Source organism: Balaenoptera acutorostrata, chromosome X (assembly GCF_949987535.1).
Source record: "Balaenoptera acutorostrata chromosome X, mBalAcu1.1, whole genome shotgun sequence".
NCBI classification, from domain to species: Eukaryota; Metazoa; Chordata; class Mammalia; order Artiodactyla; family Balaenopteridae; genus Balaenoptera; species Balaenoptera acutorostrata.
In genome coordinates, this window is record NC_080085.1 from 67,351,150 (window position 1) to 67,377,261 (window position 26,112).

Below are 26,112 nucleotides of genomic sequence, written 5' to 3' on the forward strand. Positions count from 1 at the left end.
ACTAAATTAACAACAGATTGGAGCTGGATAAGTATATGAAATCAGAATTAAGAAGGGGATTGCAAGGTCAGGCATGTTTCATTTGATATACCTCAGCCAGGATGGGTACCCTCTTCCTTTACCAGTTCTCACAAGTCATGACCTTTTCATCAATCAATTCAAGTTCTCAGTTCCTAGTGCTGAAAGTGTCTCTTTTCCATCTCTTGATGTCCTTGAAATTTATATTAGTGATCTCTGAGTGTTGGGTGTGGCTCTATCTAGTTCTTGAATGATTCTAGTTTTACAAGAAGAGCATGTTGCAGATCCAGGTTGCCCTTCTACAGAAATGTTGTCATCCACTTTAATCAGTCTTGTCCATAAATCCAGATGCTACTGTTTGATCTAACCCACAGTACTTTCTTTTCTCCTTTGTTATGGTTATTACCCAGAAGGCTCTTTGCTGCTCTAGGCCCTGGGTTCTGAATGTAGTTTCCACACATGCACAGAGAGGTTTGTGCTGGTTTGCAAGCCTTGTTTCTCAGAACTACTCTCAGACTTGGCTGATACTATAGTCCCCAAGTGTATGATCTTTCTTTACTTGCAACCTTATAAAGGCTCCACGGACAAAGACTAAACCTTAGTTCACTGGAGGGAGACTGAAATATATATGGTTCATTTATTTATTCATTCATTATTTGAATATTTATTTTTTTCATTAATTCCTTCACATTCATTCAACAAGCATTCATGAAAGTACATCATGCTGGACTGGTTGGAAATGCAGGGATGAGTCAGACATGGTCTTTGCCCTGAAGCAGTTTGCAATACACTAAGAGGATAAGAAATGTATAAAAATAAACAAACTACACATTAAATTATAAGCCTTGAGATGAGAGGTTGTGGAAAGGTACTCCAAATGCAGGGAATAGCTTAAGCAAAGGTAGTCTTACTACTGTTAGTTCTGACATGTATTTTTTTTTTTGGCACTACTTCATAAGTTTATTGAAGGGAAAGGTAATTTTTCTATAGCTTTATAATTAAACTTTTTTAAACCCTCACAATTTAAACATAAGTCAAAATTATAAATAGTACCTTCCTAAATCTACATTATCATTAAAACTCCCAAAGTTCAATAAAATAATAAATCACAAGTTGAACAAACTCAATTTAAGAAAATGTAATGGGAGTTGGAGAATATTCTCTGGTAGCTATTCTTGTGGTTTTCTCACTCTTTCTCTCTCAGGATTGAAGGAGTTGCAGTATTCTTGTTCTTAGGTAAACTCTCTTCTGATTTTGCCTCGGAATCCAATCCTACCATAGACCCTACTGGAATCTAGTGAGATGGATAGGCATGTGGGTTGTTGTTGAAAGAGATAGGGTAAGAAACAGTGAAACCATGAGGAAGGCTGGTATACAGTCATTATTTGGTGTTGAACACCCTTTAGCTCTCTGCTCTTTGAATTTCTTGCACGAATGAAGTAAAAACTAAATGAAACTTGAGTAATGTCTTCTGCTCAAGGGACTTACCTTTGGTCTGTGTAAATATGGTTTCTGTGGTGAGACACCAAATGCACTCAACTTCCTCTTTCAACAACAAATTTGTCAGTTATCAGTAAGCTCCGTGCCACCCAGACTTAGGCTTTTTCGCCCCCAGCTCCCTGCAAAGAAAGAAGCCCAGCAAGGCTCCAGGGTAAGTTATAGCTTAATAAATATGTGGGAATTGGTATAATTCCATGTGGGAAGATTGGTGCGGACATGAAGATCCGGGACAGAGACAGATGTGAGACCAGTGTCCAAATTGAAAATGGTCCCTGGTTTCTTATTTCAGACTTATTACAGCAGGAGCAATCGTGATTTCCCATGAGTCTGACTAGAGTACAAAGTTAGGGTTAACGCCATCAGTCCCCACCATTATTCCAGGAGCATGGAGTCTGTGATGCAGCTCAGTCTTTGCTGAGGGTTCTTTGTTTCTTCATCAACAAGGGAAGATGGCACAAAGTGGTATGAAAAGAGTATGGTCAGTGAGATTCATTGGGACAGCTTGACCTATTCAGTCAGAAAAAGAGGATTTGGATTTCTGCTCTGTATAAATTATCTAGTTGCTTAGTGAAGGAACATTTTTATGTATAAGCTCCTTGCTTTGGTAAGCTTAACTTTCACAGATACAGCAACAGATAGTAAATTCTCAGGAGAGAAAGAAAGAAAGTCAGATCATATATTTTGGAGCTGAAGGAGCTCTTAGAGATCCAAATCCCTCACCATACAGATGGGAAAACTGAGAGACAGTGAAGTGAAGACATTTAAGATCACCCAGCTAGTTAGTCGCAGAGCTGGAACTAGAACATGTGTCTTCTAAATTATGGTCCCTTTTTCCTACAGAAGCCGGTATCCCCCAGATAATACTGTAAATATATTTATAACTGTGTTGGATTTTAGGTTAGGAAAGGAGAAAATATCCCAGATGACAAAATCTGTTGAAATGATTTCAAAGTCTGTTCAGAGGCATTTCTCGATCCTTTGAAAGCTGCTTTTTGGCCCAAGTTCAGACCTACTGGATAGCAGAGACCAAAAAAGAGGCACCTATCTTTTCAGTAATTATTGTTCTTATTACATTGAGTGCTAGCAATCTCTCTGGTTCTGAGACAAGATGACTGAGTCAAAAGGAGACTTCCAGTTGGGTAATCCTTCAAGGTGGACTGTGCCACAACAGTTGGTACCAAGATCATTTGGATAGAATGATAACAAGCTTTATTGTGCTTTTTGGGTGGAGTAGTCTCAGTCCCAAGGATCCTGGGAACATTTTTATTTTGGTTTTTCAAATGGACGCGGGAGTCCTTACCATTTCTATTAATTGAGGAGTTTATCCCTTAGCTGTGACACAGTAAAATTATTCACTGTTGAAAATATGTGATAGGTTGATATATTGAGGCTGAAAATAGCCTGAACTATACTGAGAATCAAGTCATGCATTTGGGGTAATTATCTTTGGAATGGTTCCTTTTGAACAGAGGGCCTTCTTTGAACAAAACAGTTCCTTTTTGGGCTCAACTGGAAAAGTTTTTGTGTTCAAGTTGTGCAGACTGCTGAAATCCTGGCAGTGGTGGAGCACAGGGCTTCAAATGAGTAAGCATACTTCTGGATGGTTTTGGGTAGCTTTTCACAGCTAGTTGTGTTTGTGGTAAGTCAGTTGATGTCCTAAGAGGTAGGACAGTCTATGGACCTAATAAAGAGGACAGAACTGCCTTTGTGAAACCATCTTTTCTAACTGTTCCAACAATCAGAGCAATGACTGGCAGGAAGTCTATGCTTTATTTAAAAACTTTTGCTTAAAAAGTCTCTTATATTTCAGGTCGGGATATTTTATATTTAAGTGTTCATCTAGTATTGATTCACATGCATCACAGGCAGAGTGATGAAGTATATGAACCAACACACAGAGAGACAAAAAGTTTTGGTTCTAGCTCAAGTTCTGCCAATGATTCAGTTTTGACCTTGGGCAAGTTGCTTTATTTTTCTGGGTCTCAGTAGCCTCACCTATAATAAGGGGGGGGGGGAGGGGTTTGAAATAGATGGTCTTCAATTTCCTTCCTAGTAATACAAATGTTTGACTCTAGGCTCCTTGTGCCTGAGAAGAGCTGCATATCATGAAGTGGTAAATAATGGGACCATAGTAGGGAAATCTAACTACAGTGAACCTTCTGGAAATACAGTTTAGATCTCAAAGGGAACTCAGTAATCTTTGCTAAGGGCCATTATACTTCTTTCAGAGTAACGTCATCATGAGAGCTTCAACTTTTAGAGCACAGGCAAGTGTTTTGTAAATAATTTCCTTTTTTTTCAAATGATAAGATGCAAACATACAAGGGAGCGAGTTCTGAAATCTGATTTCCACAATGACAGTGTCGCTCAATCAATATTTCTCAATCTTTTAAGTGCAAAGTTCCATTTGAAAAACAAAAATCTCACTAAAAAGTTATTGTGGACTTGCTTAACTAGGAACCAGACCTTGGACTCCTAGAAAAACCTATCCCATCACATTGACATTTTCCAAATACTGTGGGCCCAACAGCCAAAAAGATTTTTAGATCTGCACTTTCAGCAGTTTGTATTATATGGACAATAATTTTGATTTCCAAATATATTTACTGTAATAAGGAATTTTCTTTTCAAGTAACACATGTTTTCCACTTTTCTACTTTAAGAATTATTACATTAGTCTTACTAAATATTTCTCACACCTATGCTTTTGGGGAGATTTTCTAAACTCAGAAAAGTACAGCATCCAACCAAAGGCTCATGGAGATTACTCTCTGTACAAGTAAAGTGGAAATGAACTGAGATTTATTTAACGTATACGGTGTACCAGACATTAAAATAAATACATTTTCTACTTAAAGATGTACATTTTCTATTTAATCTTTACAATGATATATGTTGCAAGCACTATGATCCTAATTTTATAAATGAGGAAACTGAAGCCAAGAGATATGAAGTGAGTCTTTTCAGGCTAGACAGCTGATAATTGTGTCAAGATATGAATCCAGGTCTGCCCAAAGAACACAATTCTTTCCATCTCCAAAATGCTGCCCCAAGTACAAAAATGATGAATAATTAGGCCTCCTTCTTACCTGATTAAAAATCCAGTAAAGATGCATGCAGGGAAGTTCAATTCCAACTTGAAGATATTAGTTTGTGAATAGTCTAATTGCTTTAATTCATTTTAAGGGCAAAATAATTTTCACTTCTAATTTATGGGAAAAATGTCTAGACTTGCAGAATAGATACAAACTTTTGTGTTTCTGACATCAAGCCAGGTTATTTACGGTTGATTTGAATTAATTCAGGAAATGGCAGAGTTCCAGATTCCAGTTGCTCTTCTTTGGCTGTGGTTATGAGTGATTGAATGAAGGACACCATGGTCATGGGTATAGGACTGGCTTGGGTAATTCATGTGAGACTTCTGTGGTTTAAATAAGAAGAAAAAGGGGGGAAAAAGACAAGTTACATTCCCAAATGGCCTGTAGATATTTTCCCCTGGAGAGTGGGAAGGGCCTCCATCAGCAACATTTCTCTATTTAATTTTCACTTCTCCTCCCAAGATGACAAGCCCACATACTGGCCCTATTATCAAAGAAAATAGAAGACACAAATTTGGCAGACATGTTCATTTAGTGGTATTAGTGACTTAATGATGAGGGGTGAAAAGAGGGAGAGGACCGAGAGGGTAAAACTTTATAGAGCTGTACTAGGACAAGAGCAGTTACTTTGATGCCAGAAGCCTATGTTCTACACTCTTCACTCTGCCACTTGCATAGCATTCAGGTAAATGTGATCACTTCTTGGAGTCTCAGTTTCCTGATCTGTAAAATGGGGATGACATCCTCTGACCTAATTTGTTCTATATCTATATCTATATATCTATATATCTATATATATATATATATATATACATTTAATAATGATTAACAGCAATTATAGATGTAATATGATGTGTAAAGTGTAAATCAGCAGGTAGGTTGAGATGGTGGCAGCTGTATCAATGATGGCAGTGGCAGTGCTGATGGTATTAGTTAAGGATGGGGGGGTTAGAGAAGCCAGGCCCGTAACGTCATGGCAAGTTAGAGCAGAAGGTAGTTAAGATGATCCAGTTCATATTGTCTTATTTTAATAATGAGGGAAATGAAACCCACATAAGGGAAAGAGATTAGCAGGACAACACAGAGACAGAATTTGAATAGTTACTAGAATCCAAGTGTTTTAGCTCCAAATCCAGTGTTCTTTTTAATAAATTCTACTGCTTGAGATTCCCCATCCTATCTGTCTTGTTATATTCAGCTCACTACTCTTATAAATACATTGTTCCAATACTCTATCCATAGATCTATTATGGTTTGGGTTCATAGGCAAAACTCGTTAAAAGATCCCTGGTTTTGATACTACCCTACACTGACACCTGGTGGGCAATCATTTGCCATATATGTATAGTTATAAAAATGCTAGAAATAGAACCAAGATTATTAGCTTCTTCATCTTTGAAGAATGGTCTTATCCACAGAAATGTTACCTTAAGGTATTTCTGTGCAACAAATTGTTTGCAGAGAAGAATTTTAGCTGTCTCTGCACATGAAGAGCCTCATTATGACTGGAATTGTAATAGCTGTGACTTTGAGAAAGAAACTTTATCCTGCTGAGCCTTCATTTTCTGATCCATAAAGGGGTATAATAATAATTAACTCAGAGTTCTCTCAAAGATCAAAGATAATATATTAACAGTGCTTAGCTAAAAACTGACAGGATGCATGTGTAAACTTTTTGGACTTAGTATTTCATTGAAACTTAGGAGTCTGGTACAAATTCTGATGCCACCATAAAATAAGTTCATTTTGGCTGCAACTTTGTGAAAGCACAGCATTGAGCTAGTTCGTTGGGAAGTGAAGCTGCTTTTGGGTAGACATTATTGGTACCTATGATGTTCTTGGACTCAGACATAGTATGAGTCATATTTAGTGACATGACATACCTTTGTGTTCTGAGACAAAATTTAGTTATTTCCATAAAGTCAAGGGTTTAATGACAAAATTCTCACTTAACTTTATGGGATTCCTGCTGGCTTTAAAATAAAAGGTTGGGATTACAGGCTTTGGAGCTTTTAGATTTGTTAGACTCCAACCTTATTATCCTTGCCTTGACCATATTTTCCTCAGTAACAAAGGGTGAAAAACTATTGCTGTTGTTCAGGAGAGTAGCTTATGGGAGAGACATTAGAAATAAAACTGCCTAAGGCTCTGCTAATATGTGCCTATTCTCCATACTCTTACCTTTATAAACCAATGTGTATGAACTGAGATCCTACTACATGCCTAACCCTCTGCTAAACAAAATGAGGGATATAAAAGTGTAAGATACAGTCTTCCCTCATTGAGACTACATTCTTATAGTGTAGCCTATAAGTCCAGTACAAATACAAAGAAGGAAGAAGTCAGAATAGGTTGCCCCATGCAAGGAAAAGATGAGAGTTGAGATGGGATCTGGAGAGAAGAGTAAAATATTTACTTCTGAGATGGGATCCAGGAGAAAGGAGTTTGATGAAGTTTTAGTCATAATTTTATACCAATCTTCATTATCAGGAACATCCTTAAAGCTACACATTGAAAGTGAATCTTGTTAGCTCAATCATGGTAGCTGATTTTCCTGCTCTGATTATTAGATTAGAAGTCTGTGCTGGTCATTCCCTTTAGGGTTTAGCTCCCATTACAGACCCCTCTTTCAAGAAAAGAGGCATCTCTATGAAGGTACTGGCCTTTGATGTAGGCAGTGTGTACCCTGGATAGAGCACTGAACACTGGATAAACCAAGAGGCATTTACTTCTTTAAGGATGGTATTGGAGGCACTGGGAATTTAGCCCTCATCTCTATCTGGGTGGTTCACAGTCATAGAACTAGGAGCTCAAGTATATACTAAAGATATGGTATTTTCACAGGTTATAATTTTGCCTGGGTTGTATTTTCTGTGTGGTCCTGCTTAGCTGAGTTGGTTATGCAACACCAGTGAGGTTAAGTCTTTAGGATTAATCCCCACATGTGCCAGTTAACATCAATTTTTTTAATAGTGCTATATATTTAGTCTTGTTCTAGGGTGAGAGAGAGAGAACAAAATTTAGGGCATAAGCCCTGACTTCACAAAGCTCATAGCCCAGTGTAGAGAGATTCATAAACAGATAAACAATAAAAGAGTTGTCATAAGGCAGAATATTTGCCCAATTAAAATATTTACTAAACGATTATGTGCTAATTATTCTGCTAGGTTCTAGAGATTTAAAGATGAGTAAGGCATGCTCTTTGGCTTCAAAAATGCTCATAGTTTAGTTAGAAATAAAGGGATATAAATGGAAACATTCTATAGCAGTGAGTGTATCATTAAAGCAATCCCTATGATGACATGGTAGCCCAGATTTGCCTTTTGATATATCATTTTGGCAGCAGAGTATAGAATAGATTTTAAGAGGGCAATCCTCAAAGCAGGTAGATCAAAGAGTGTTTTAATAATCCAGAGAGAGAGGAGGGAGGGAGAGTGGGAGAGGGAGAAAACTTGGTTGATTGAATGAGAGTGAAGGGATCTAGGATTATTTTAAGGCTTCTGGCTCTTGTAATTGGATAGATGGTGTGGATAAGTAAAAGGTCAGGGAGTATGATGAGTTTAGTTTTGAATATTTTTATTTTGAGATGCCTGGGAGACATTGAAATGGGAAATCTCCACTGAAAGTTAGACATATAGGTTTAATATCTGAGAGGAGGCCAACCCTGGACATTGAGACATAAGAGTCATCTGGATATGGGTGGTAACTGAAGCCATGAAACTGGGTGATGTTACTTAGCATGAGGGCACTGAATAAGAAAAGAATATGCAGACCTAAGGAAAACAAACATTTAAAGGATGTGCAGAGATAAAAGAAACCATAAAGGAGACTCGGTATGAATGGATAGATAGTTAAGAGGAGACTCAAGAAAGAGTTGTGGCTTAGAAGCCAACAGAAGAGAGCATTTAAAAAACATGGAAATGATCAGACTGTGTCCAAGCCGGCAGAGAAGCCCTGCCTGATTTAGCAATGTGATAGCACTTGTCACCTTTATTAAAGTAGTTTCAGTGAGGTTGTAAAGATATGCATGTCACCTTGGAGTGCATTAAAGAATGGATATAAAATGAGGAAAAGAAAACAGTCAGTGTCAAAAACTATTGTGAGACATTTATTTAAGAAGAGAAGGAAAATGACAAAGAGCTAGAATAAGATGCATTGACAAGAGAAGTATTATTTTGGGTGTTGGAGAGACTTGATGACAAATATCTAGCTGAGAGTGAAGGACAACATGATGATCTAGGAGTGAAAGGGAACAGCTAGTGAAAGAAGATCCTGAGAAAGATAAAAGGGATTAAGAGCATGGGAATTCATCTTGTGCAATAGGAAAGACAGCTGTGTTGGGAAGGATGCAGTTGTAGATAAGATTGTGTGGGTTGGGAGGGGACAATGGATGAAACTGAGTTGTTTCTCACCCAATAACCTCAATTTTCTTGTGATTTAAGAGGTAAGTTTCTCTGTTGAGAAAGTTGGGGGATGGGAGAACAGGAGAGAGGAAATTTTAGAAGAGTTGTGAAGATGCTGCATAGGCAATAGGAGAAGAAACTAATCAGGCATGTGCAAAAAGAGGCTGGAGCAAAATATCTTAGGCTGGAGATCATACACTTCTAGTTTTAGCATTTCAAATAGATACTGGTATTTTTAATAGGATCATTCAGCAGTTTGGATAGTAAAAAGAAAATGGATTGTGGACTTGATCTGGGATTAAGACCTTGCCAGGCTGGTACAGCAGAAGAATGATGAGCAAAGAAGTTGAGGGTTCTTGTGTGAGAATAGTTAATTTGACCATTTAATGTAGTCTGCGTAAGAGAGGAAGTAAGATGAGGGCAGGTGCCAGATTGGGCCAGGAGAAATGGTGAGATTTAGAAATTTAAGGTCTCTGGGAGTGTCTGGTGCAAGCTAGCATAGTGCAACTTGCAGTGAAGTTCACTGATTTTAATGTTAGAGAAAGCAAACCATCTGAAAAGTCAGGAATTTATGAAGCTTGGCAGAGAGTACAAATTTGAAAAGTTCTCGAATAAGGAAGAGTTTACTTTTGACTCAGAGTGTCAGTAATAGTGAATGCTGTGAGCTGCTAATCTGAAAGGGCTTTGGAAAAGTACAAAACTGTGATATCCTTGTATAACATTTCACATGTTTTATAAATGAAGTTATCTTTGACTCCTCAAGCAGTCTCCCAAACTGGTCAATTCCATATCTGACTTTTACTTGAAATTCTAATATTCATGCCATACCAGGTCAGAGCTTTTTTTTTACTTCCTTGACTGTTATAATAGTAGGATGATCAATTATTCTGTTTGTCCTGGACTGTCACTGAAAATCTTACGTGCTGGGAAACCCTCAGTCCTAGGCAAACCTGGACTGTTGGTCACCCTACACACTCACAATTAATTTGGACTTCCTGTCTCTGGTCTCCTAATCCATCTTCCACACTGTTGCCAGAGTGATCTTTCTAAAACACAAGTATAGTAATATCACATCTCTTCCCAGAATCCTTCAATAATTCCCCATAAAACCCTCCATGATCTAGTTGCTTCTACCTTTTAAGTTGCTTTTCCCTTCCACTACCTTCTCCCACTCTAACCTCCTATTCCACCTTCCCCACCAACTCATCCTGTTTTCCAGCTGGTATAGAACACCTATTCTTCCTTTCTATGGGTCATTCATTTTTATACTTTGAGAACTTTGAATGCTATTCATTCACCTCTGAAACTCTTTTTTCATCCTTTTTTTCCTACAGCCTTCCCACTCCAGCTGCTTATTAAAAGTGAATTTATCCTTCAGGATGAGCTCTAATACTCCTCTTCTGTGCAGGATTCATTTCTACTTTCACAGAAATTTCTTTGTTATCCCTTTCATGGTACATTTAAAAATCCATTATGGTTAGTTATTCTTATGTATTTTTCTCCTTAAATGACTATAAACTTCTTGAGGACGACAATCATGTATTATTCTTCCTTGAAATTTCCCACCCCACTACACTATCTTCATCAATTAACATATCAAATACACATATAGCAGAATGTCCCTTTGCTGGATAAAATTATGAATTGCTAAATCCCAGATGAATGGTATTGATAATACCAAGTTCAGCCTTTCTTAAAGAGATGGGACTTGACCACAGCTTTGAAGGGCAATTTAGATTTAAATACAATAGTGTATAATTCAGGCAAAGTAAGGTTAACTTTTATCTCCTCCCCAGCCGCCATCAGCATTTTTCGCTCTAACGCTGTCCCTGTAGTGACAAATAAAAGAATGCAGATAGCTTGACACAAGTGCCATCTTCTCTGGCTCGAGGTGCTCTATCTCTCATAATTTAATAGAAGCAGCCTGACATGGTTGAAAGAACGTTAAGTAAGAGGCGTACAAACCTGACTTCTGGTCCTAGTTTCACCATATTTTAACCCTGTGACTTTGGACAGGGTACTGAGTTGTTCTTGAATGCATCTTTTTGTCAGCTAAACAATATGGTAGGGGTATTACTGATATCTGTCCTGCTTACCTCACAGAGATGATGCTGTGCCAACATGAGGATTTCTTATCACCTATGCCATTCACCTCAGTTCTTGTCATGCATTGGTTGTGATGTTGGAAATTTAAAAACTATTTTCTCCACCAGACCAGAAGTTTCTCAGGGACAGAGATTATAGCGGATGATTCTATATTCTCCATAGAACCTAGCACAGAATTCATAGTATGATGCTTATTAAATATATGTTGATTGAGTTTTGGCCTCCAAGGCAGCCAGAGCCCTCAAAAGACCAAGGAAAAAAGTAAATACACAAGTTATTTTCCTTTTATGCTTAATTTCCATGTGGAAAATTAAGCTCTGGGGACTACAGATGTTGCTTCTCACTCTTGTTCCAAGTCCCGCATGTAGGTGGGTAGGAAGCCATTTGCTGATGAGATGAGGCAGGTATATCTTTCATTTGCAGAATAACAATCAACAAAAATAAAGGGTTGAGAAGCTTTTGGAAGCAGATTACAAGGACTACCCTCTCCCTGAGGTCTAGATAATAGTGTTGAGGTCTAGATAATAGTGTTGATGGTACTCTGAGATGTTGGGCTGTGCTGGTTTCTACCTACAGGATATGTCTGACCACCTCTGATTCTAAATTGAATATTTTGCTCTTTTCTCAGGCTTCTGAAGGCATGTCTTTTCTGAGTTGTAAAGGGTAAGTGCAGCAAATATTGATAATAGCCCAAATCAGAAGACAACTTTTGAGGGAAATAGCAAGCAGCAGAGATATTGGGCTGGCCAAAAATTTCGTTTGGGTTTTTCCATAAGCTCTTACCCAATATATTAGTTGACATATCAGGGTTTGCATTTGTACTTAATGATTCCAAATAAGGACTTTAAACTATTTTGTATGCAATTGAATCCAATTATATCACTTTTCTTTGGGTGCTTACTAAGTCACAGGCTAAGTCTTGGCTATATGGTCATGAACAGAAAAGATCTGTTTATGGCACTAATAGAGCTAACAGCACAGTGAACGAAATAGTCAATAAAAAGTGAGCAAACATCTAAATTACAAGTGTTGATGCTATGAAGAGAAATTGCACGGAGTGTGAGAGTATGTAATGCTACGTAGGATGACCTAAATAATAGTGGCAGTGAAGATGTCTCTGACCTGCAAATTGAGGTTAAAGGAGCCAGACATGTGAAAAAGAAGGAAGATAGTTCCAGACAGAGGAAACAACGTGTGCAGAGGTTTTTGTCAGGAAAAAAGCTTAGCTTATTCTAGAAACTGAAAGCATCTCAGTGTAATTGAAACAGTAGTGAATGAGGAAAAGAATGGCATGAGGTGATGTTAAATGACACAGGAATGGCCTTCAAGCCATGGTGAGAAGTTTGGCCTTAATACAATAGAGAACCAGCAAAGGATTTTAGACAGGAGAATGACAAGATATTTCAAAGAAAAACCACTTAGGCCACAGTGGGGAAGAGGTTAGAAAGGGTTAAGAGATGACATAGTCCCTGCCATCAAGGAGTACAAAATCTAGTTAAACAGAAAGACATGCTAACAGAATTTCAATGTGTGTGTAGTAAGTACCATGACAGAGGTAAGGGAGTATGGAGACAAGCATGGGTTCCAATTCTTATATACCACCTCTACACTATGCAAGTTTTGTGACTTTGGCACAACTTATTTAACCTCTCTGGGTCTCAGTTTTCTCATTTGTAATATGGAAATAATCATTGAGTTGCTATAAGGGTTAATGAGATAATATGTGCTTAGCCTGTAAATAAATGGTAGCTCTCAATAAGCAGTAGCCATAATTAATGTTAATGTTAGACACAGTATGGGAATGAACTGCAGGAGACAAGACTGGGGTGCAGGGAGTCCAGTAAGGCATCTTCTACAATAATCAAGAGGAATGATGACAGTGGCCTGGGTTAGAATGGCAACAGTGTAAGGGGAGATGGATTGGAGATAGATTTGAGAGCTTTAAAGGAGACAGAATCACCTGGTTTCTGATTAGATATGGGTGAAATATAGTGATAGGAGTTGGATGAATTCCCAGTTTCCATCTGTAGTGTCTGGGAAGAGAGTCATGGCACAGACAGAGAAAGGGAGCTTAGACTCAAGAGTGAATCACCAATCTTGTACCCTTTCCTGAGACAGAAACCAAAAATATGTCTAGATTGAAGGGAAGAGGGGCTAGTATCACAGGGGGCACGAGCCAACCAGAAATAGTCAATAATAGAGCCAGAGCCAAAGAGAGAGACACAGAGACAGAAGCAGGGGCAGAGACTGAGAGAAGGAACATGTTCTGACTTTGGCCCTTCCATTCAGCCTTCTCTTGTTAGTGGCTTCTTTGGTTGTTCTCCTTTCTAAAATTCCAGTAGTGTCACAGATTGTTAACAGGAAGCTAAATGTTCCCTGAGCGAATTTATATTTTCACCCTACCCCCAAAAATTCCCCCAGTCTCCCATTACCATGGGGGTTTTACATTTAATTGTCACCAGACATATTTGGGGAAAAACCCTTCCTACCTCCTCTTCAGTCTGGAGAAGAAAAAAGATTTTGGAAAGCAGGTCATGCAAATCTCTAAACTTGAAATAAACTGAATTGCAGAAGCATAAGAAACCACAGAAACAAATTAAATTGTGAACATGAACTCTATCTTGCTGTTCTGGCCTAATAGGACTCTGTTATTTAGCACAGAGGTATGAAAACAACCTGTCCCATTAGTAAGTGAAATTTTCTGTACCAGTGAAGCAGAAACAAATATCCATGTTTGTAAAGTGCAGAAGTGGAAGTGTGAATTTGGTGGGTGTGAGCTGTTTTTAGTTCTTAGAACTGTAATGCACTTGATGTAGCCTCCCTTGCTCTCTCACAAGCCTATGCACAGATAATAGATAATAGTAGAAACAGGATCAATACTGAAGTAAAATGGAAATAATCACTGGGCTGCTATGAGGATTAATGAGATAATATGTTCGATAAAATGTGAGATAATATGTGAGATAAAAGTGGGTGGTAAGGAGGGGTGAGTGACATGTTTGGGGACAGATGTTTAGTTATATCCTGATGGCATAGCTAGAGTAATTCTAATGTTACAAGATCATAAGGTCCTACTATGGGGTTAGAAAGGTTCTGCCATAATGTGCCCTCCAGATATCACAATGATCCTCATTCTATTAAAAAGTCCCTCCTGAGCAGGGAGAGGCAAGTGGTAGAGTGGAAATAGCACAGACTTTGGAGCAAGTCAAGCATGGTAGTAAATTTCATTTTTTAACTTTGTTCCTAAGACAATTTACTGAATCTCTCTGAACCTCAGTTTCTCTTCTGCACTATAAGAATAATAATAGTAACTTAACGATGGTTGTGAGAATTGAATTATGTAATGCATGTGAAAAATTCCATTGCAGATTCTGGGGTACATCACTGATAGACCATTATAATTATTTCCTTTCTTTTCACCTGTGAGTACCCCTCTACCTTTGTTCTAAGTCATACATACACAAGTAAGATGACTGCATGACTCTTTAGGATATATCACAGATAGGTCAAATAGGGAGTATAAGAGGAGGGAAAATGAAAGTACTCTTTAGAGTAATGGTAGCTTATAAAGTTGACCCTCTTTTATCTGTGAATTAATCCTTTGGGGTTCTGTTCTTTTATCACATTTCTATTCCCTGGAGTAGGACTTAGAATGGTATAGGAAGTCATTCTGCTACTTATGAAGAGAATCTAAAAGAGGCCACTCCTTTGTTTTTGTAAACATACTTAAAACAAAACAAAACAAAAACAATACCAACAACAAAACTCCACCTGAGGAAAACCTCAGTACTTTATTTTTTTCCAATTCTAGCTCTAAAGGCAATAAACATTCCTGCAGTATGGACAGAAGCTATGTTTGTAAAATTTGTCTTTGAGAGGAAAACAAATGATGGACAGAAGGATGTGTGTAAAGATTAACCACATTTTCCTCCTATTTGAAGTCCCAGATCTTTCATTTAGTAGATTTGTGGCCTTAATAAATCCCTCTCTGGGCCTTGCTTCTTCTACCTGTATCATATGGTGGCTGAATTAAATGTTTTTTAAAGGTCCTCTTCAGTCTAAAATTCTACAAATAAAATAACAAGGTTGTTGCTGTCCTGCCATTCTTATTTGCAAACAGCCTGCAAAAATCCATGGCCAGACCTTGAGAAGCCCTAAAAATTATTGTATATTTTCCATGTCTTACATATAATACACAATAAAAACTATACTAAAGCATAAAATAAATTAAGGAAGTCCGAAAAACTTTCTCATTATGATGAATAATGAAAAAAATATTAAATCTTAAATTGTTTCAAAAAAATGATTTTGGTGGCCTATTTTGCTGGTACCTTAATCAATGTTCACTGTGGCTGTTGGATAATCTGCCAAGACATGATGTCACACCAGTACAGAATTCCCCTTAGATAGAGAATAGGTCTCTTCCCTTCCCAATCACATAAGGGAAAATATCCTGGTTCAGCTTCTAAATCCATATATTACTGAAAAATTTCATGTAAATTTGGAATGAAACCTAAGCTAAGAGAAAGAGAGAAAATGCATGAAAACCACCAGCTATTGTGATAGAATAATAAGGAGGTAATATTCCCAAGCCATGAAAATCAACCAGGATACTGGTAATGCAGGCTAAAGGAGGCAGATCTGTTTTCAAGGTGCTGTGGTGCCAAGTTAGGAAGTCAGGACCCAGTGAGCAAGGTGGCAGACTAAGAAGAGGCAAGAAGACCTGAACAACAAGACTGGATTTCTACCATTGCAATTGGGAAGTAGTGAACAGTGGTCATCCCAAACAGAGCTTGAGGCAAGAGAAGTCTTGATACAAAAGAAACAGACTCAAATATCACATTCTTTTTCTGTGGTTAGAAAAACAGAATATTTCAGGACTTCCTTACCTGCAAGACACAGCTCTGACAATCTGGTAGGGCAAGGCAGTTGGATGACAATTCCATGGTTCTTTAACTGATTCACTGGGTGACCTTGGATCAATAGTATATCTTCCTTGAGCATCCTCTTCTTCATCTGTAAACAAATCCCTTCTAATTTTAATATCCTATGACTCTGTAGGTATAAAAACAAATCTGGTGATACCTCATCGTAGTTTTGATTTGCTTTTCTCTAATAATTAATGAGGTTGAGCATCTTTTCATATGCTTGTTGGCCATCTGTATGTCTTCTTGGAGAAATGTCTGTTTCGGTCTTCTGCCCATTTTATGATTGGATTTATTTTTTTAGTTGAGCTGTATAAGCTGTTTCTGTATTTTGGAAATTAAGCCCTTGTCAATTGCATCATTTGGAAATAATTTCTCTCATTCCATAGGTTTTCTTTGTGTCTTGTTGATGGTTTCCTTTACTGTGCAAAAGCTTTTAAATCTAATAAAGTCCACCTTGGTTGCTTTTGTTTCCATTACTCTAGTACATGGATTTGAAAAAAACTATTGCTACGATTTATGTCGAAGAGTGTTCTGGCTATGATTTCCTTTAGGAGTTTTATAGTATCTGGCCTTACATTTATATCTTTAATCCATTTTGAGTTTATTTTTGTGTATGGTGTTAGAGAATGTTCTAATTTCATTCTTTTACCTGTAGCTGTCCAGTTTCCCCAGAAACAATTATTAAAGGGATTGTCTTTTCTCCATTGTATATTCTTGTCTGCTTTGTCATTAGGTTAATTGACCATAAGTGCGTGGGTTCATTTCCGGGCTTTCTATACTGTTCCATTGATTTATATGTTTACTTCATGCCAGTATCATATTGTTTCATTACTGTAACTTTGTAGCATAGTCTAAAGTCAAGGAGTATGATTCCTCCAGCACCTTTCTTTTTCTTGTTTTTATAAAAAAATCTTTATTGGAGTATAATAGCTTTACAATGGTGTGTTAGTTTCTGCTTTATAAAAAAGTGAATCAGTTATACATATACATATGTTCCCATATCTCTTCCCTCTTGCATCTCCCTCCCTCCCACCCTCCCTATCCCACCCCTCTAGGTGGTCACAAAACACAGAGCTGATCTCCCTGTGCTATGTGGCTGTTTCCCACTAGCTATCTATTTTACGTTTGGTAGTGTATATATGTTCATGCCACTCTCTCACTTTGTCACAGCTTACCCTTTCCCCTCCCCATATCCTCAAGTCCATTCTCTAGTAGGTCTGAGTCTTTATTCCGATCTTGCCCCTAGGTTCTTTGTGACCTTTTTTTCTTCTTATATTCCATATATATGTGTTAGCGTACTGTATTTATTTTTCTCTTTCTGACTTACTTCACTCTGTATGACAGACTTTAGGTTTATCCACCTCACTACAAATAATCGAATTTCGTTTCTTTTTATGGCTGAGTAATATTCCATTGTATATATGTGCCACATCTTCTTTATCCATTCATCTGTTGATGGACACTTAGGTTGCTTCCATGTCCTGGCTATGGTAAATAGCGCTGCAATGAACATTGTGGTACATGACTATTTTTGAATTATGGCTTTCTCAGGGTATATGCCCAGTAGTGGGATTGCTGGGTCGTATGGTAGTTCTATTTGTAGTTTTTAAGGGACCTCCATACTGTTCTCCAAAGTGGCTGTATCAATTTACATTCCCACCAACAGTGCAAGAGGGTACGCTTTTCTCCACGCCCTCTCCAGCATTTATTGTTTCTAGATTTTTTGATGATGGCCATTCTGACCAGTGTGAGATGATATCACATTGTAGTTTTGATTTGCATTTCTCTAATGATTAATGATGTTGAGCATTCTTTCATGTGTCTGTTGGCAATCTGTATATCTTCTTTGGAGAAATGTCTATTTAGGTCTTCTGCCCATTTTTGTATCGGGTTGTTTGTTTTTCTGATATTGAGCTTCATGAGCTGCTTGTAAATTTTGGAGATTAATCCTTTGTCAGTTGCTTCATTTGCAAATATTTTCTCCCATTCTGAGGGCTGTCATTTCATCTTGTCTATGGTTTCCTTTGCTGTGCAAAAGCTTTTAAGTTTCATTAGGTCCCATTTGTTTATTTTTGTTTTTATTTCCATTCCTCTAGGAGGTGGGTCAAAAAGGATCTTGCTGTGATTTATGCCATAGAGTGTTCGGCCTATGTTTTCCTCTAAGAGTTTGAAAGTGTCTGGCCTTACATTTAGGCCTTTAATCCATTTTGAGTTTATTTTTGTGTATCGTGTTAGAGAGTGTTCTAATTTCATATTTTTACATGTACCTGTCCAGTTTTCCCAGCACCAGTTATTGAAGAGGCTGTCTTTTCTCCACTGTATATTCTTGCCTCCTTTATCAAAGATAAGGTGACTATATGTGTGTGGGTTTATCTCTGGGCTTTCTATCCTGTTCCATTGATCTGTATTTCTGTTTTTGTGCCAGTACCATACTATCTTGATTACTGTAGCTTTGTAGTATAGTCTGAAGCCAGGGAGCCTGATTCCTCCAGCTCCGTTTTTCTTTCTCAAGATTGTTTTGGCTATATGGGGCCTTTTGTGTTTCCATACAAATTGTGAAATTTTTTGTTCTAGTTCTGTGAAAAATGCCAGTGGCAGTTTGATAGGGATTGCATTGAATCTGTAGATTGCTTTGGGTAGTAGAGTCATTTTCACAATGTTGATTCTTCCAATCCAAGAACATGGTATATCTCTCCATCTATTTGTATCATGTTCAATTTCTTTAATCATTGTCTTATAATTTTCTGCATACAGGTCTTTTGTCTCTTTAGGTAGTTTTATTCCTAAGTATTTTATTATTTTTATTGCAATGGTAAATGGGACTGTTTCCTTAAATTCTCTTTCAGATATTTCATCGTTAGTGTATAGGAATGCCAGATATTTCTGTGCATTAATTTTGAATCCTGCTACTTTACCAAATTCATTGATTAGCTCTAGTAGTTTTCTGGTAGCATTTTAGAAATCTCTATGTATAGTATCATGTCATCTGCAAACACTGACAGCTTTACCTCTTCTTTTCTGATTTGGATTCCTTTTATTTCTTTTTCTTCTCTTATTGCTGTGGCTAAAACTTCCAAAACTATGTTGAATAATAGTGGTGAGAGTGGGCAACATTGTCTTGTTCCTGATCTTAGTGGAAATGGTTTCAGTTTTTCAGCATTGAGGACGATGTTGGCTGTGGGATTGTCATATATGGCCTTTATTATGTTGAGGAAAGTTCCCTCTATGCCTGCTTTCTGGAGGGTTTTTATCCTAAATGGGTGTTGAATTTTGTCAAAAGCTTTTTCTGCATCTATTGAGATGATCATATTATTTTTCTCCCTCAATTTGTTAATATGGTGTATCAATTGATTGATTTGCATATATTAAAGAATCCTTGCATTCCTGGGATAAACCCCACTTGATCATGGTGTATGATCCTTTTATTGTGCTGTTGGATTCTGTTTGCTAGCATTTTGTTGAGGATTTTTGCATCTAGGTTCATCAGTGATATTTGCCTGTAGTTTTCTTTCTTTGTGACTTCTTTGTTTGGTTTTGGTATCAGGGTGATGGTGGCCTCGTAGAATGACTTTGGGAGTGTTCCTCCCTCTGCTATATTTTGGGAGAGTTTGAAAAGAATAGGTGTTAGCTCTTCTCTAAATGTTTGATAGAATTCGCCTGTGAAGCCATATGGTCCTTGGCTTTTGTTTGTTGGAAGATTTTAATCACAGTTTCAATTTCAGTGCTTGTGATTGGATTCTTCACATTTTCTATTTCTTCTGGATTCAGTCTCGGAAGGTTGTGCATTTCTAAGAATTTGTCCATTTCTTCCAGGTTGTCCATTTTATTGGCTTATAGTTGCTTGTAGTAATCTCTGATGATCCTTTGTACTTCTGCAGTGTCAGTTGTTACTTCTCCTTTTTCATTTCTAATTCTATTGATTTGAGTCTTCTCCCTTTTTTTCTTGATGAGTGTGGCTAATGGTTTATCAATTTTGTGTATCTTCTCAAAGAACCAGCTTTTAGCTTTTTCTTTGCTATCATTTTGCTTCATTTCTTTTTCATTTATTTTTGATCTGATCTTCATGATTTGTTTCCTTCTGCTAACTTAGGGGCTTTTTTGTTTCTCTTTCTCTAATTGCTTTAGGTGTAAGGTTAGGTTGTTTAATTGAGATGTTTCTTGTTTCTTAAGGTAGGATTGTATTGCTATAAACTTCCCTCTTAGAACTGCTTTTGCTGCATCCCAAAGGTTTTGGGTTGTCGTGTTTTCATTGTCATTTGTTTCTAGGTATTTTTAAATTTTCTCTTTGATTCCTTTAGTGATCTCTTGGTTATTAAGTAGTGTATTGTTTATCCTCCCTGTGTTTGTATTTTTTACAGTTTTTTTCCTGTATTTGATATGTAGTCTCATAGCGTTGTGGTCGGAAAAGATACTTGATATGATTTCAATTTTCTTAAATTTTTCAAGGCTTGATTTGTGACCCAAGATATGGTCTATCCTGGAGAATGTTCCATGAGCACTTGAGAAGAATATGTATTCTGTTGTTTTTGGATGGAATGTCCTATAAATATCAATTAAGTCCATCTAGTTTAATGTATCATTTAAAGCTTGTGTTTCCTTATTTATTTTCATTTTGGATGGTCTGTCCATTGGAGAAAGTGGGGTGTTAAAGTACTCTACTATGATTGTGTTATTGTAGATTTTCCCTTTTATGGCTGTTCGTGTTTGCCTTATGAATTGAGGTGCTCCTATGTTGGGTGCACAAATATTTATAATTGTTATATCTTCTTCTTGGATTGATCCCTTGATCATTATGTAGTATGCTTCTTTGTCTGTTGTAATAGTCTTTATTTTAAAGGCTGTTTTGTCTGATATGAGAATTGCTACTCCAGCTTTCTTTTGACTTCCATTTGCATGGAATATCTTTTTCCATCCCCTCACTTTCAGTCTGTATGTGTTCCTAGGTCTGCAGTGGGTCTCTTGTAGACAGCATATATATGGGTCTTTTCTTTGTATCCATTCAGTCAATATATGTCTTTTGGTTGGAGCATTTAATCCATTTACATTTAAGTTAGTTATCAATATGTATGTTCCTATTATCATTTTCTTAATTGTTTTGGGTTTGTTATTGTAGATCTTTTCCTTCTCTTGTGTTTCCTGCCCAGAAAAGTTACTTTAGCATTTGTTGTAAAGCTAGTTTGGTGGTGCTGAATTCTCTTCCTGTTTGCTTGTCTGTAAGGGTTTTAATTTCTCCATCAAATCTGAATGAGATCCTTGCTGGGTAGAGTAATCTTGGTTGTAGGTTTTTCTCCTTCATCACTTTAAATATGTCCTGCCACTCCCTTCTGGCTTGCAGAGTTTCTGCTGAAAGATCAGCTGTTAACCTTATGGGGATTCCTTCGAGTGTTATTTGTTGTTTTTCCCTTGCTGTTTTTAATATGTTTTCTTTGTATTTAATTTTTGACAGTTTGATTAATATGTGTCTTGGGGTGTTTCTCCTTGGGTTTATCCTGTATGGGACTCTCTGTGCTTCCAGGACTTGATTAACTCTTTCCTTTCCCATATTAGGGAAGTTTTCAACTATAATCTCTTCAAATATTTTCTCAGTCTCTTTCTTTTTCTCTTCTTCTTCTGGGACCCCTATAATTTGAATGTTCATGTGTTTAATGTTGTCCCAGAGGTCTCTGAGACTGTCCCCAGTTCTTTTCATTCTTTTTTCTTTATTCTGCTTTGCAGTAGTTATTTCCACTATTTTATCTTCCAGGTCACTTACCCGTTCTTGTGCCTCAGTTATTCTGCTATTGATCCCTTCTAGAGAATTTTTAATTTCATTTACTGTGTTGTGCATCACTGTTTGTTTGCTCTTTAGTTCTTCTATGTCCTTGTTAAACGTTTCTTGTATTTTCTGTATTCTATTTTCAAGATTTTGGGTCATCTTTACTAACATTATTCTGAATGCTTTTTCAGGTAGACTGCCTATTTCCTCTTCATTTGTTAGGTCTGGTGGGTTTTTGCCTTGCTCCTTCATCTGCTGTGTGTATTTCTGTCTTTTCATTTTGCTTAACTTACTGTGTTTGGGGTCTCTTTTTTGCAGGCTGCAGGTTTGTAGTTCCCGTTGTTTTTGGTGTCTGTCCCCAGTGGCTAAGGATTGTTCAGTGGGTTGTGTAGGCTTCCTGGTGGAGGGTACTAGAGCCTGTGTTCTGGTGGATGAGCCTGGATCTTGTCTTTCTGGTGGGCAGGTTCATGTCTGGTGGTGTGTTTTGGGGTGTCTGTGGGCTTATTATGATTTTAGCAGCCTCTCTGCTAATGGATGGGGCTGTGTTCCTGTCTTGCTAGATGTTTGGCATAGGGTGTCCAGCACTGTAGCTTGCTGGTCGTTGAGTGCAGCTGGGTCTTGGTGTTGAGATGGAAATCTCTGGGAGATTTTCGCTGTCTGATATTACGTGGAGCTGGGAGGTCTCTTGTGGACCAGTGTCCTAATCTTGGCTCTCCCTCCTGAGAGGCACATCCCTGATGCGTGTCTAGAGCAACAATAACCTTTCATCCACATGTCTCAGAATAAAAGGGAGAAAAATTAGAACAAAGAAAGAAATAAGATAAAATAAAATAAAATAAAGTAAAATAAAGTAAAATAATATTATTGAAATAAAAAATAAAAAAGTAATTATTAAGAAAAAATTTTTAAAAGCAATAATAATGAAAAAAACATAAAAGACAGACAGAACCCTAGGACAAATAGTAAAAGTAAATCTATAAAGACAAAAATCACACACAGAAGCATACACATACACACTCAACAAAAGAGGCAAAGGGGAAAAAATAATATATGTTGCTCCCAAAGTCCACCTCCTCAATTTGGGATGATTCGTTGTCTGTTCAGGTATTCCACAGATGCAGGGTACATCAAGTTGATTGTGGAGATTTAATCCGCTGCTCCTGAGGCTGCTGGGAGAAATTTCCCTTTCTCTTCTTTGTTCACACAGCTCCCAGGGTTCAGCTTCGGATTTGGCCCCGCTTCTGCGTGTAGGTCGCCTGAGGGTGTCTGTTCTTCACTCAGACAGGACAGGGTTAAAGGAGCAGCTGATTTGGCGTCTCTGACTCACTCAGGACAAGGGAGAGGGAGGGGTACGGATGCGGGGCGAGCCTGCGGCGGCAGAGGCCGACATGGCGTGGCACCAGCCTGAGGTGCACCATGCGTTCTCCCTGGGAAGTTGTCCCTGGATCACGGGACCCTGGCAGTGGCGGGCTGCACGGGATCCCAGGAGGGGCGGTGTGGATAGTGACCTGTGCTCACACACAGGCTACTTCGTGGCTGCAGCAGCAGACTTAGTGTCTCATGCCCGTCTCTGGAGTCCATGCTGATAGCCGCGGCTCGCGCCCATCTCTGGAGCTCACTTAGGTGGGGCTCTGAATCCCCTCTCCTCACGCACCAGGAAACAAAGAGGGAAGAAAAAGTCTCTTGCCTCTTCGGCAGGTCCAGACTTTTTCCCGGACTCCCTCCCGGCTAGCCGTGGCGCACTAGCCCCTTCAGGCTGTGTTCTCCCAGCCAACCCCAGTCCTCTCCCTGTGATCCGACCGAAGCCCGAGCCTCAGCTTCCAGCCCCCGCCTGCCCCAGTGGGTGAGCAGACAAGCCTCTTGGGCTGGTGAGTGCTGGTTGGCACCGATCCTCTGTGCGGGCATCTGTCAGCTTTGCCCTCTGCACCCCTGTTGCTGTGCTCTCCTCCATTGCTCCGAAACTCCCCCCTCCGCCACCTGCAGTCTCCTCCTGTGAAGGGCCTTCCCAGTGTGTGGAAATCTTTCCTCCTTCACAGCTCCCTCCCACTGGTGCAGGTCCTGTCCCTATTCTTTTGTCTCTTTTTTTTCTTTTTTCTTTTGCCCTACCCAGGTACGTGTGGAGTTTCTTGTCTTTTGGGAGGTCTGAGGTCTTCTGCCAGCGTTCAGTAGGTTTTCTGTAGGAGCTGTTCCACATGTAGATGTATTTCTGATGTATTTGTGGAGAGGAAGGTGATCTCCGTGTCTTACTCTTTCACCATCTTGAAGCTCCTCCTCCAGCACTTTTCTTTCTCAAGATTGTTTGGCTATTCTGAGTCTTTTGTGTTTCCATGAGGTATCACCTCACACTAGTCACAATGGTTATCATCAAAATGTCTACAAATAATAAATGCTGGAGAGGGCGTAGAGAAAAGGGAACCCTCCTACACTGTAGGTGGGAATGTAAATTGGTACACCCACTATGGAGAACAGTATGGAGGTTCCTTAAGAAAATCAAAAATAGAGTTATCATATGATCCAGCAATCCCACTTCTGGGCATATATCCAGAAAAGCCAAAAACTCTAATTCAAAAAGGTACATGCACCCCAATGTTCATAGCAGCACTATTTCCAAAGCCAAGACATGGGGGCAACCTAAGTGTCCATTGACAGATGAATGGGTAAAGATGTGGTTGTGTGTGTATATATATATATATATATATATATATATATATATATATATATAAATCTTAGCCATAAAAAGAATGAAATAATGCCATTTGTAGCAACATGCATGGACCTAGAGATTATCATGATGAGTCAAGTAAATCAGACAGAGAAAACCAAATATGATATGATATCACTTCCATGTGGAATCTAAAACAATGGTACAAGTGAACTTATTTACAAAACAGAAATAAACTCACAGACATAGAAAACAAACTTACAGTTACAAGAGGAGAAAGGGAGAGAGGTATAAATTAGGAATTTGAGATTAAGGGGTACAGACTGCTGTATATAAAATAGATAAAAAACAAAGACCTACTGTGTAGCACAGGGAACTATATTCAATATCTTGTAATAACCTGTAATGGAAAATAATCTGATATAACTGAATCACTTTGCTGTACACCTGAAACTTTGTAAATCAACTATATTTCAATTTAAAAAAAATCTGGGTGTCAGCTAAAGAACTGGTTAACCATTATACCCTTTTTCTTTTGTTTTGTTTTGGGCAGGGATCATAACTTCACGGCTTACCTTGATGAATATACTGAAATATTCAAGATGGGCAGCAACAGTACCAGCAATGCTGAGACTCAATGCAATGTCACTAATTTGACATTTCAATACTCCCTCTACGCCACCACCTACATCCTCATATTCATCCCTGGTCTACTGGCCAACAGTGCAGCCTTGTGGGTTCTGTGCCGCTTCATCAGCAAGAAAAATAAAGCCATCATTTTCATGATCAACCTCTCTGTGGCTGACCTTGCTCACGTGCTGTCCTTACCCCTCCGGATTTACTATTACATCAGCCACCATTGGCCTTTCCAGAGGGCCCTTTGCCTACTGTGCTTCTACCTGAAGTATCTCAACATGTATGCCAGCATTTGTTTTCTGACATGCATCAGCCTTCAGAGGTGCTTCTTTCTTCTCAAGCCTTTCAGGGCCAGAGACTGGAAGCGTAGGTATGATGTGGGCATCAGTGCTGCCGTCTGGGTCATCGTGGGGACTGCCTGTTTGCCATTTCCCATCATGAGAAGCACAGACTTAGCCAACAACACTGAGTCCTGCTTTGCTGATCTTGGTTACAGGAAACTGAATGCAATGGCTTTGGTTGGGATGATTACAGCTGCTGAGCTGGCAGGATTTGTGATCCCAGTAGTCATCATTGCATGGTGTACCTGGAAAACCACTATATCCTTGCGACAACCACCAGTGGCTTTCCAGGGAATCAGTGAGAGGCAGAAAGCACTGCGGATGGTTTACATGTGTGCTGCAGTCTTCTTCATCTGCTTCACTCCCTATCATATTAACTTTATTTTTTACACCATGGTAAAGGAAACCATCATTAGCAGTTGTCCCATTGTCCAAAGCTCACTGTATTTCCACCCTTTTTGTCTATGCCTTGCAAGTCTCTGCTGCCTTTTGGATCCAATTCTCTACTACTTCATGGCCTCAGAGTTTCGTGACCAACTATCTCGCCATGGCAGCTCCGTGACTCGTTCCCGCCTAATGAGCAGGGAGAGTGGTTCATCAATGATTGGTTAAAAATAAAATAGCTCTTTGATTATGGCTTTGTTTAACTATGTTTCCTGGCTTTT

General features: G+C 38.5%; 1 protein-coding gene across 1 annotated transcript; it reads left to right on the forward strand.

Annotated features, from left to right (window-relative positions):
• Positions 1 to 1,651: 1,651 nt before the first annotated feature.
• Positions 1,652 to 26,059, forward strand: P2RY10 (P2Y receptor family member 10). Its single transcript, XM_007189001.2, has 3 exons — positions 1,652 to 1,669; positions 11,754 to 11,788; positions 25,024 to 26,059. The coding sequence occupies exons 2-3, from the start codon at positions 11,766 to 11,768 to the stop codon at positions 26,057 to 26,059; spliced, it is 1,059 nt and encodes a 352-aa protein (XP_007189063.1). The 5' UTR covers positions 1,652 to 1,669; positions 11,754 to 11,765.
• The last annotated feature ends 53 nt before the right edge of the window (positions 26,060 to 26,112 follow it).